Source organism: Leucopleurus acutus (assembly GCF_964270905.1).
Source record: "Leucopleurus acutus genome assembly, chromosome: 12".
NCBI lineage: Eukaryota > Metazoa > Chordata > Mammalia > Artiodactyla > Delphinidae > Leucopleurus > Leucopleurus acutus.
Window position 1 is genome coordinate 49,818,235 of NC_139154.1, and position 12,689 is coordinate 49,830,923.

At 39.1% G+C, this 12,689-nt stretch overlaps 1 protein-coding gene across 1 annotated transcript in view; it reads left to right on the plus strand.

Moving 5' to 3' along the window:
- The window catches only part of WDR43 (WD repeat domain 43), a 47,459-nt gene that overhangs the window by 5,542 nt on the left and 29,228 nt on the right, over positions 1 to 12,689 (plus strand). The window contains exons 2-3 of the mRNA XM_082851933.1: positions 1,491 to 1,628; positions 5,594 to 5,715. Coding sequence (XP_082708059.1) covers positions 1,491 to 1,628; positions 5,594 to 5,715 — 260 coding nt within the window. The remainder of the gene's footprint in view (positions 1 to 1,490; positions 1,629 to 5,593; positions 5,716 to 12,689) is intronic.

The window sequence follows — 12,689 nt, forward strand, 5'->3', positions numbered from 1 at the left end:
TGAGGTAGTAGTAGGTTGGTATAATTTCCTCTATTGTCCTTGCCTGAAATAGGTGTTTATGTCCATAACCTTATGCAGAAACCACATTTGCCCTCCGGAATCATTCAGAGGCGGCTTTAGAAATTCATGTAACTGAAGGTGGGGCCTAGGACATTTCCTGACTAAGAATGTTACTGAGGGGACGGGACCATCAGACGTTTTTATACTTTGGCTATTAATTGTGACTTCTCTTTTGAGTTTATTAATGTGGATACATTTCTTAGGACTTGCAAAATGTTCATTATTTTTTCTGTATTTAAAGTTATCTTATTTTTTGTTAAATCTTTTAACTTTTTGTTGACTTAGAGCGTCCAATGAATCAAATTCTTCAAATGTAACATCTCTAGAGGATAACTAAGAGAAAAAAAAATGGAAAATGCTTTATAAATTTGCTCCTTGATTTTCTTTATGCACTGGTAACATCGTAGTTTTCATTGGTGGTTTTCTGGGTTGGGCAGATTTTATGTATCCTGGGCCGCTTTTTTGTGCTGTGGAGCAAAGATCTTCCACTGTGGAGAAAATGTTCTCTTTTCTGTAATATTGGTCTCTTTTACACTAAAAGAATGGATTTCTCAGAACTTTATGCTAAAACATAGGCTAGCAAGCTTTAATTTTAAAAAATTATAAACATATGGAAGAAAAGTTTCAAAATTATAAATTATTATTCAGCATTATAAACTCTAAAGTAGTACTCTAAAGTTGTGATCAATTGGTTGTCTTTCTGATGGATAGATGAGCTGTTCGTTTCATTTTTTGAATTAAATCAAAGAAGTCTTGGGCTGTTTGACACTAGATTGAAACTTGTGCCTCTTAAGTCATTAGAATCACGAAGACAACATGGAACTTTCATACTGACCCTTAAAGAGTCACTGGAACAACTTCTTTAGTGTGTGCTTTGCACTGCTGTACGAGTTACAACCATTTTTTGACTCTTAAGTGAGGTAATTGTATGTTTATAAATATAAAAACATTTGAGTCCCTTTTCCTGAAAATGAAGCCAGAATGCAAGGAAAGCTTTTGGGGGAGGGGGGAGGGGGAAAGCATTGGCTGCTTGTGTATGGATCTGTAATCTCTTTGCTTCGGAGTGGAGGCTTCACTTGGACCTGTTGGGAATGGTTGGTTTCCGAGAAGTGGAAGCAGCATTGAGGCTGTTCGGACTTGTTAAGAGTAGAATACTACCAAGAGCATACTCAGTTATCCTATTTGCCTTCCTTTCAGAGAGGTAGGAGATGGGGACAGAGTATTACGAGTTCTTTCCATTGGAGTAATTATTTTCTAAGTAGTGAGAAAGAAATCATCTGAGAGCAAATCACATCTCCACTTTAAAAAAAAAATTTTCTTAGAAGCAGTCACATTCATTTGTGGGCTAGTGGGCATTTGCATTTATGCATTAATGATGTTTCAGTGTTTGAAATAATAAAGTAAAAAATTGTTTTTTCTTTGTTTTCCAGGAAGGTCCACAGAGGAAAAAAAGGAAATCAGAAGCTATAGGGACAAGTAACCAGGTTGACTTGTTGGCTCTTGGTACAGCAGTTGGTAGTATTTTATTATACAGTACAGTAAAAGGAGAATTACACAGTAAATTGATAGTAAGTATGTGTGTGTGTGTGTGTGTGTGTGTGTGTGTATTATATAAAAGAGCGATGACAGGAAACTGATTATTAGAGACTTATTAAAAACAAAGCAGCTCAGGATATGCTATAGGATCTGCAGTATGGGGGCATTTTTCTGCCCTTTCCATATTGAAAATTTTGAACAGTAATATTTGTTAAAGCTGTGATAGGTAACTTAGTCATTATTATAGGTCAGGATATGAAGAATGTGAAGAACTATTGACTAGGCTTAAAATAAGAAAGGGTAGAAAGAATTCTGAGTATCACAGACAGCAGCTGCAGAAGGAGCGCACCACCTCCAGGGCTAGGGAACGAGGGAGGTGGTGGAATTATTGCTGAAACTCAGACCTTTGAGAAGCAGGTATTGCTCTCTGTGCTGATGTCTCTTGAGGGAGAGTGGCCCCATAGACTTAAGGTCCAGACCTCTGAGGAGGGGGTTTTAGCTGACTGCTGGTGTCTCTGGTTCTCCAGGTGTTGAAAAAACTGCATATTGGGTTCAGCTGCTGCCAAAAGGATTGCCCCTGCTGGGGTGAAGAAATGTTGGGGTGATGCAAACTGGGAGACAGGAAGGAACACCTCCGTTGTTCCTCCTCCAGCCTTGTCTCCCTCCTGCACCCTTATTGGGGGAGCCTACTAACGATCCAGCTGGCAAAGCAGAAATGGGGTTTGCAGAGTCCCAGCCCCAGCGTCCAGAGCAGAGAAGTGAGGGCTTGGTGCTGCAAGACAGTAACTTAACTGGCATAATGTATTTCAGACAGTGTCTACTACAGTATGTTTTTGGTGTTCACTTAACTCCTGTCTGTATATAGGAATGCTTTCTGTATATATGAATAAAAGAATGTTTTCTCTTTTAAGTAACATCTATCCATAGACAATTTGGAACTACCTGAAGTTGAAAAGGGAAAACAATTATACCTAAGTTTATCACCGAGAGAACCTCTTTTGATAGATTGCATATTTCTTTGCTTTATGCATATGTTTAAAAAATACAGTTGGGTTCTGTCTATTTTGTATTCTGATATTTTCCTTTAAATTACAACATGAGTAATTTTCATATTTGTCGAGAACTAGTTATAAACGTTTTCAGTGACTGCATAAAATCCTGTAAATGGGGTAGTCCGTTGGTGGTTTAACTCTTACTGACTATTTAGGTAGTTTCCGATTTTTTTGTTATAAAACTCTTTTCTTCTTACACGGGTTCCCAGAATTACTAACCTGTAGTTAATGAGTCAAAGGTGTGAGTGTTAAGCCTTTTTATACATAGTATAACAATTTTCTGAAAGGTTTTCTAATTTGTACTTGTATCAGCAGTGGAAGGACGGTACGTGTATTTCAGTGGTATTTTTGCCATTGTTGATTATTCCATTAAAGCAGCAGTAAGGCTAACCAAAAAAACCCAGCTAATTTGATAGGTGAAAATTTTTATCTGATTTTATATCTGCATTTAAAAATATATCACTTGTTGGGACTTACCTGGTGGTGCAGTGGTTAAGAATCCGCCTGCCAATGCAGGGGACACGGCTTCGAGCCCTGGTCCGGGAAGATCCCACATGCCGTGGAGCAACTAAGCCTGTGCACCACAACTACTGAGCCTGCCCTCTGGAGCCCGTGAGCCACAACTACTGAGCCCGCATGCCACAACTACTGAAGCCCACGTGCCTAGAGCCCATGCTCTGCAATAAGAGAAGCCACCGCAATGAGAAGCCCGCACACAGCAACGAAGAGTAGCCCCCGCTCGCCGGAACTAGAGAAAGCCCGCGCGCAGCAATGAAGACCTAATGCAGCCAAAAATAAATAAATAAATTTATTTAAAAAATAAAAATAAAAATATAACACTTGTTTTTATATTAAAGATTATAAAAATAATATACAACTGAAAAAAATTTAAAGCATTCAGAGGTATATATAAAGGAAATCTCCCTTTATTCCTCCTTCCTCCAAGTTGAGTGTGGTCCTCGTGGGCTTTTACCCCACTATAGTTTGGGTCCCATCCTTTGATTTGGTCAGTTTTCTGTGGTCAGTACGTACCTAGTATCTGGTGCACTGTGATAGCTGCTTTACTCAGTTACTGTGGCTGCAGACATGATGCTGATGGAGCCTAGAACTCCTTTTTAGATCAGTTTGATACCTCCCAGGATTATATATAAATCTTTAAGCAGGGAATGAGTTTATTAGAAAGGAACCAAGAGGGTCAGGGCAAGGAGTGTTGGGATGACGTGGTGAGGTAGAAAGGGCCCAGGCTTTGGAACTAGTCTATCCTGAGGTTGAATCCTGCTAGTTATATGATCAAGGATAAGTAATATAACTTCTCATCTCTTCAGTATTATATAACCTACGTTGCATGACTTTGAGATTTAGACATAACTATATATTGAAAGTGCCTAGTGTAGTGCCTGGCATGTAATTGGTATTGAGTAAATGTTTGTTGAATGAGTAACTAATGAATGAGTGGACACTTGCTAGATTGCTTTCCAAAAAGGTACGCTAGCCCCTAGCAACGTATGATAGTGCCCTGTAATCTTACCAGGGTGGATATTATAATGCTAAACAAATTGGTAGATGAACAGACTAAAAATGTCACTTTGTTTTGCTTTGTATCTCTTGAATTACTATTAAAAATTTTCTTACTGAATTCTTTCTATGGAATTTATCTGTTCATATCCTTTGTTCAGTTCTTTGTGTGTGTGGCTATAATGTAGGACTTAGTTCTTTGAGTAGATAGCTCGTAGGAAGGAAGGGAAGTAACTGAACTTAGCATTTAAAAATATTTTTCTTTTGGATTTCCCTGGTGGCGCAGTGGTTAAGAATCCGCCTGCCAATGCAGGGGACACGGGTTCAAGCGCTAGTCCGGGAAGATCCCACATGCCACGGAGCAGCTAAGCCCGTGTGCCACAACTACAGAACCTGTGTTCTAGAGCCTGCGAGCCACAACTACTGAGCCGTGCACCACAACTACTGAAAGCCTACGCTCCTAGATCCCATGCTCCGCAACAAGAGAAGCGGCTGCAATGAGAAGCCCGCGCGCCGCAACGGAGAGTAGACCCTGCTCACCACAACTAGAGAAAGCCCACGCACAGCAACAAAGACCCAACGCAGCCAAAAAATAAATATTTTTGAAAAATATTTTTCTTTTGAGATGGGAGCAATCTGTATGATGGAAGTAGTGATTTTGAGTTTTAACTTTTATGCTTAGATGTGTACACAGTGGTGACTCATTGTATGTATATTTAATGTGAATTCAGATGGAAAGAATGAAAATAATTGCTCACAGCGTAGGTGACTTAGCACCTTAATTCTGCTGAATGAGCTTGTCCTGGAATGTGTGTGAGACAGGAGACTTGAATTTGCTCTTTCCCAGTTGATTTCGCCATTCCTGTGTGCCTCTGAGTGAGCCAGCATCTTGCTGTGCTGAGTGTGTTTAAAGTTTCATATGGTATGAGCTGCAACACAAGGAAACATTTAGTGTTTCCCTGAAGGAACATTGATTTTTAAAGTTGAGAGATAGTTTTGGTATAAAGGGATTTTCAAGGATAGTTTTAACTAGACATGCTTTTAAACCCTTTAAGATTTGACTTTATTAGTTCACTCAAGTGTCCCAAACTTTTTGCCACTGTACATGAAGCATTTTATCATGCTTAGTGCTGGCATTCCTGTCAAAAGCAGGTGGCATTTAGGACTAGTGTCGTTTGACTTATGATGTAGAAGTATGTTTTTCTAGCAGAGGAGAAGGGAAAGTTAACATTTGATAAAGTTATAGAAGATTTATCTCATTTTTGATATTGGAAATGGATAGATGCATTTTAGTTAGGTTAATGGGTAGGCTTTTTTAGTTAGGTTAAGGCCTAACATTTTAGTTAAGTGTTTAGTAATGATTCTAGGGTGCATATTGTCATAACAGATGAGCTTTATTTTTTTCTTTTAATTTTTTAAAAAATCTGCAGAGTGGTGGACATGACAACAAAGTCAATTGCATACAGTGGCATCAAGACAATGGCTGTTTGTATAGTTGTTCAGATGACAAACATATTGTGGAATGGAACACACAGACGTGCAAAGTAAAGTGGTGAGTAACATTGATGGTTCTGGGGTAACTTGGTTACTGTTTGGGAATGCTTTAGAGTTTGACAAATCAAGACTATATTCTTGATGTAAGTAAAGTTTGATATTGGACACAGTGGGGAATGTAGACACTAGTAAGGTTACAGACTGTTCTCAAGGAACATTTAATCAAATTGGACATGGAAGATTTTAACAGAAAAGTTAAATAATGGTACAAGAGTAAAATAACTGCACAAGAGATGCCATAAGGTAGCAAGTAATTACTGGTCAAATGATTAGGATAGTGTTGGCAAGGCCTGGTGGAAGAGAAGGGTTTTCACCTGGGTCTTCTAGGAGAGGTAAGATTTGGAAAGAAGAGGGTGGGAGAATCCTTTTGAGGGTGGAGATGTGGCAGGAACAAAGGCTAGGCGAAAGGGAAGTTAAAGATTTACTTGGAACCCAGTAGAGGCATTTAGAGGAGGCCCATATTAGGGAATAATGGTTGGTGGAGGATATGAGCCAAAGTAGCTTATAAGAGAGTCTGGCCTTAAGTGTCATAGATAAAAATCTCAGACAGCTCTTCTAGTTCAAGCACCTAATACTGTGATTGACTGCATAGTAGATGCTCAATGAATGTAGACAGTTGAATGCGGTTGAACTTATGTGGATGAGGACCCTAAGGAGGATAATGTTGCCCGTGGTCTTACAGCTAATAAGTGGCAGGGGAGTTCTAATCTTGCTGTCTTGAATTCTGGCACAGTGTTTTTCTACTGTAGTCAAACTTCTTTGGTGGAGTTTTAGATTCTGTTTGGTAAGCATGAGACACTGAAGGTCAATGTCTTGGGAACAGAGTAACCAAAATAATGCTCTAGGAAGAAAATTTGCTAGCACTGTGTAAAATATATGGGAAGGAGCTAGTGCACAGGCAGAGAAGCTAGATCCCGGGTGGTGGTTGTAATAGTCCGGGTGTAGGATGGTAAGAGTGGGAAGAAAGAATGGAAAAGGTACCAACCAAGAAGAATCTTGGGTAGGATTGGGGGAGGGGGTGCTATTGAGTGAAGAAAGGAGTTAAATAAAATGTAACTAAGTTTACAGCTTTCTGAACTTACTAGGTGTCTAGTGGTGCAGTTAATAGAAACTCAGAAGAGGGAAGTGGTTTTAGAGTTTCTAAGCAAATTGAAGTAACACATGAAAGGCAAGACCCAGCAGAAGGGGTGGTGATAGAGGCTTAGAATTTTAAGGAGGGTTTGGGGCTGGAGGGGCAGAGAATAATCATTTGCCTAGAGGTTCAGTAAGTTCATTCCATTTACCTGCGGTGGTAGTTTCCATACTCATAGTTGTAAAGAGACGCCTGTGGAGATTCTCATCCACTAGGTAGGTCAGGGGTGGGGCCCATGCAGCTGTATTTTTTTTTTTTTTTTTTTTTTTTTGCAGTATGCGGGCCTCTCACTGTTGTGGCCTCTCCTGTTGCGGAGCACAGGCTCTGGACGCGCAGGCTCAGCGGCCATGGCTCACGGGCCCAGCCGCTCCGCGGCATGTGGGATCCTCCCGGACTGGGGCACAAACCCCTGTCCCCTGCATCGGCAGGCGGACTGTCAACCACTGTGCCACCAGGGAAGCCCGCAGCTGTACTTTTTAAATGCTGTCTGGATGAGAGTTCACCAAGTCACATTCTTCACATAGGGACTAATAATGTTCAAGGCACCGTTCAACATATTATACACAGTATTGTATTTGTAACACTGCGAGGTGGTCTCCATCCCTGTTTTACAGTTAAGAAATAGGTTGAATCACAGCCTGAGCTTTCATCCAAACTGTCCTGTCTCATACAATATTTTGTTTCCAGTTTCATTCTTGGCATTCTTATGCTATAGGTAACTGAGTTTATTTTCCATTTTAGGTATTATCTGTTGATTTCCTACTATAGAGGATGAGGATTTAGTTCTTAACCTCTACCTTTTTCTGTCCCTATTTTCCCGATATTGTAATGTCACACTTTGATTAAGCAGTATTCATTGTTCACATTATGCCTAATTAACTATTGTTACAGATGAGACTTGGACTGTACTGTTTATATTCTGGCACAGAATTTTGCTTTTCTTGGGGTTTATAATTGCTTTATTGTTCATTTGCTTAGTTTTGTATATACCTGTCATTAGTTCAGTCTCATTCCTGCAATAGTGTAAATCTCATTTATTTTCAGACACATCAGTTAATCAATCAGTTATTTAATCTTTGGAGGCTTCCCTCCAGTTTCATTTATTTCTTGGCGGACTTCTCTGCCTTCTTCCAGTGATTATCCTGAGATTTCCTTTCATCATCTTGAAAATTCTCTTGCCAGATGGAGCCTCTGTTTCCTGGATCCCATTTTTCTCTTTGTTGGTTTATTCCTTCTTTTTGGTGACACACACAAATTGGTAGCTTCCTGGAAGACAAGCAAAATCTCAATTGATAATTTGAAGATACAGACTTTTGGGTTGGAAATAATTCCCCTCAGCATTTTTTAAAAAATTATTTATTTATTTATTTATTTATTTTTGGCTGCGTTGGGTCTTCATTGCTGCGCGCGGGCTTTCTCTAGTTGGCGGCGAGCAGGTGGTTATTCTTCGTTGCGGTGCGCAGGCTTCTCATTGCAGTGCCTTCTCTTGTTGCGGAGCACGGGCTCTAGGCGCTTGGGCTTCAGTAGTTGTGGCTCGCGGGCTCTAGAGCGCAGGCTCAGTAGTTGTGGTGCATGGGCTTAGTTGTCCTCTGCATGTGTGATCTTCCCAGACCAGAGCTTGAACCCGTGTCCCCTGCATCGGCAGGTGGATTCTTAACCACTGCGCCACCAGGGAAGCCCTCCCCTCAGGATTTTGAAGCATTGGTTCGTTGGTTTTTTGGCTTTCATTGTTCATTATTTTTATATTTTAAAATATCCTGTGCTTTTTTTCTTCAGTCAGTGAATTATGTTGGCACTTGAGGGACCTTTTAGCCTGGGAATTCATGCTCTGCGTTCTTCTCATACTGTGTATTTGATAATTTCATTCCTTCTCTTTTCTTTGATCTTTCTCTTATACTACCTACTGTTATTTAGGTGTTATATCTCCTGGACTAATCCTTTTGGTCTCTTAACCTTATTTTCATTTTCTCTTTTGTCTTTTTCTTCTGTTACCTGGGAAATTGCTTCAATTTCACCTTCTAAATCTTGTATTGAAATTTTAAGTTTCTGTAAAGTTTTAACCTCTGGGAGCTGTTTTTCGTTCTTTGAGTATTTCTTTTTTGTTGTGTCATGTTTCTGTCATGTGTATAATATTTTCTAACTCTCTGAAGATATTATAGGATTTAAACTTTACTTTTCGTCATCTCCCTCTTGAGAATGTGTTTTAATTTTTGTTTGATTTTGGTTTCTTTCATGTTAAAGGCATTCTTCAAGTGACTGGAGATCCTCAGCTGCCTGTTGGTTTTCGAAAATGAAACATTGAAAAGCTGATTGGAAAGCCATTGTGGGGGTGTGGCTCAGTTGCTGGGCTTCATTTGTAGAGTGATTGGGAGGCCTTCAGTATCAGGATGTGTAGGTCATTCCTCTGGAACCTGTCGCATTTCCCAGAGAGGAATCTTCTGATCTAGTGCTTTTCAAGCTTTAATGTGCACATATGTTATGTATGTTTACAGATCTGATTTAGTAGGTCTAGGTTGGGGCTTGGGAATTCTAACAAGTTCCCAGTTTCTGCTGATGGAGGAGGGTTGCACAAGTAACAGGGGACAGGGGTGTGGTGGTGTTGGCTCTGTGCTGGCCTTTTCAGTGCTCAGTGGCGAAATAGATTCAGGAAGCTTGTCAGGATGGTGATCATGTCTTTTTTTTTAAAGTGTGTCAATTCAGTGAGTAGATGTTGAATAAGGAATACAGGTGAGTGTTGAAGCTCTGGGAATTGGTGAGAAATTGTCAAGAATGTTAGGAACCAATGAGGGTAAAGGAAAAGTTTTCATACATTATTGTTGCATTTCCTTGATTATTGGTGAGGTTGGGTGTTTTCATGTTTATTGACAGTTGTGTTTCTTCTATGAATTGCTTGTTTATATATCCTTTGTCTATTTTTATTTTGAGTTTTTTTTTAAACTCAAGGAGTTCTTTCTTGAATACAAAGAGCTATTTATGTATTCTGAGTATTCTTTGCCTATTTATTTTTTTCTCTTTTTTAATAGGTCTTTATTGGAGTATAATTACTTCACAATACTGTGTTAGTTTCTGTTGCACAACAAAGCGAATCAGCCATATACATACACATGTCCCCATATCCCCTCCCTCTTGAGCCTCCCTCCCATCCTCCCTATCCCACCCCTCTAGGTCATCACAAAGCACCAAGCCGATCTCCCTGTGCTATGCTGCTGCTTCCCACCAGCCAACTATTTTACATTCGGTAGTGTATATATGTCGATGCTACTCTCACTTCACCCCAGCTTCACCCTCCTACCCCATGTCCTGAAGTCCATTTTCTATGTCTTATCTCTTTATTCCTTCCCTGCAACTAGGTTCATCAGTACAACTTTTTTTTAGATTCCATATATATGTGTTAGCATACGGTATTTGTTTTTCTCTTTCTGACTTACTTCACTCTGTATGAGAGACTCTGGGTCCCTCTACCTCACTACAAATAACTCAATTTCGTTTCTTTTTATGGCTGAGTCTTTACCCATTCATCTGTCGATGGACATTTAGGTTGGTTCTATGTCCTAGCTATGGTAAATAGTGCTGCAGTGAACATTGTGGTACATGTCTCTTTTTGAATTATGGTTTTCTCAGGGTATATGCCCAGTAGTGGGATTGCTGGATCATATGGTAGTTCTATTTTTAGTTTTTTAAGAAACCTCCATAGTGTTTTCCATAGTGGTTGTATCAGTTTACATCCCCACCAACAGTGCAGGAGGGTTCCCTTTTCACCACACCCTTTCCAGCATTTATTGTTTCTAGATTTTTTGATAATGGCCATTCTGGCCAGCATGAGGTGTTACCTCATTGTAGTTTTGATTTGCATTTCTCTGATAATTAGTGATGTTGAGAATCTTTTCATGTGCCTCTTGGTCATCTGTATGTCTTCCTTGGTGAAATGTCTATTTAGGTCTTCTGCCCATTTTTTAACTGGATTGTTTGTGTTTTCGATATTGAGCTCCATGAGCTGTTTGTATATTTTGGATATTAATCCCTTGTCCGTTGTTTCATTTGCAAATATTTTCTCCATTCTGAGGGTTGTCTTTTTGTCTTGTTCATGGTTTCTGTTGCTGTGCAAAAGCTTTTAGGTTTAATTAAGTCCCATTTGTTTATTTTTGTTTTTATTTCCATTACTCTAGGAGGTTGGTCAAAAAGGAACTTGCTGTGGCTCACGTCAGAGTGTTTTTCCTATGTTTTCCTCTAAGAATTTTATAGTGTCTGGTCTTACATTTAAGTCTTTAATCCATTTGGAGTTTATTTTTGTGTATTGTGTTAGGTAGTGTTCTGATTTCATTCTTTTACATGTAGCTGTCTAGTTTTCCCAGCACCACTTATTGAAGAGGCTGTCTTTTCTCCATTGTGTGTTCTTACCTCCTTCGTTGTAAATTAGGTGCCCATATGTGCATGGTTTTATCTCTAGGTATTCTGTCTTGTACCATTGATCTATATTTCTGTTTTTGTGCCAATACCATACTGTTTTGATTACTGTAGCTTTGTGGTGTAGTTTGAAGTTGGGGAGGCTCATTCCTCCAACTCCATTTTTCTTTCTTAAGATTGCTTTGGCTATTCAGGGTCTTTTGTGTTTCCATACAAATTGTAAAATTTTTTGTTCTAATTCTGTGAAGAATGCCACTGGTAGTTTGATAGGGATTGCACTGAATATGTAGATTGCTTTGGGTAGTATAGTCATTTTCACAATATTGATTCTTCCAGTCCAAGGACACAGTATATTTCTCCATCTGTTTATGTCATCTTTGATTTCTTTCGTCAGTGTTTTATAGTTTTCGGAGTACAAGTTTTTCGCCTCCTCAGGCAGGTTTATTCCTAGGTATTTTATTCTTTTCGTTGCAGTGGTAAGTGGGAGTGTTTCCTTACTTTCTCTTTCTGCTATTTTGTTGTTGGTTTATAGGAATGCAAGAGATTTCTGCATTTATTTTGTATCCTGCAACCTTACCAAATTCATTGATTAGTTCTAGTAGTTTTCTGGTGCCATCTTTAGGATTTTCTATGTATAGTATCATGTCATCGGCAAACAGTGACAGTTTTACTTCTTTTCCAATTTATATTCCTTTTATTTCTTTTTCTTCTCTGATTTCTGTGGCTAGGACTTCCAAAACTATGTTGAATAATAGTGGTGAGAGTGGACATCCTTGTCTTGTTCCTGATCTTAGTGGTCACTTTCAGTTTTTCACCATTGACTGATGCTTTCTGTGAGTTTGTCTTATGTGGCCTTTATTATATTGAGATAGGTTCCTCTATGCCCATTTTCTGGAGAGTTTATCATAAATCAGTGTTGAATTTTGTCAAAAGCTTTTTCTGCATCTATTGAGATGATCATATGGTTTTTATTCCTTAATTTGTTAATGTGGTGTATCACATTGATTGATTTGCGTGTATTGACGAATCCTGTCATCCCTGGGATAAATCCCACTTGATCATGGTGTATGATCCTTTTTTAATGTGCTGTTGGATTCTCTTTGCTAGTATTTTGTTCAGGATTTTTGTATCTATGTTCATCAGTGATATTGGTCTATAGTTTTCTTTTTTTGTAGTATCTTTGTCTGGTTTTGGTATCAGGGTGATGGTGGCCTCATAGAATGAGTTTGGGAGTGTTCCTTCCTCTGCAATTTTTTGGAAGAGTTTGAGAAGGATGTGTGTTAGCTCTTCTGTAAATGTTTGATAGAATTCACCTGTGAAGCCATCTGGTCCTGGACTTTTGTTTGTTGGAAGATTTTTAATTATGCTTTCAATTTCATTACTTGTGATAAGTCTGTGTAGATTTTCTAATTCTTCCTGGTTCAGTCTTGGAAAAT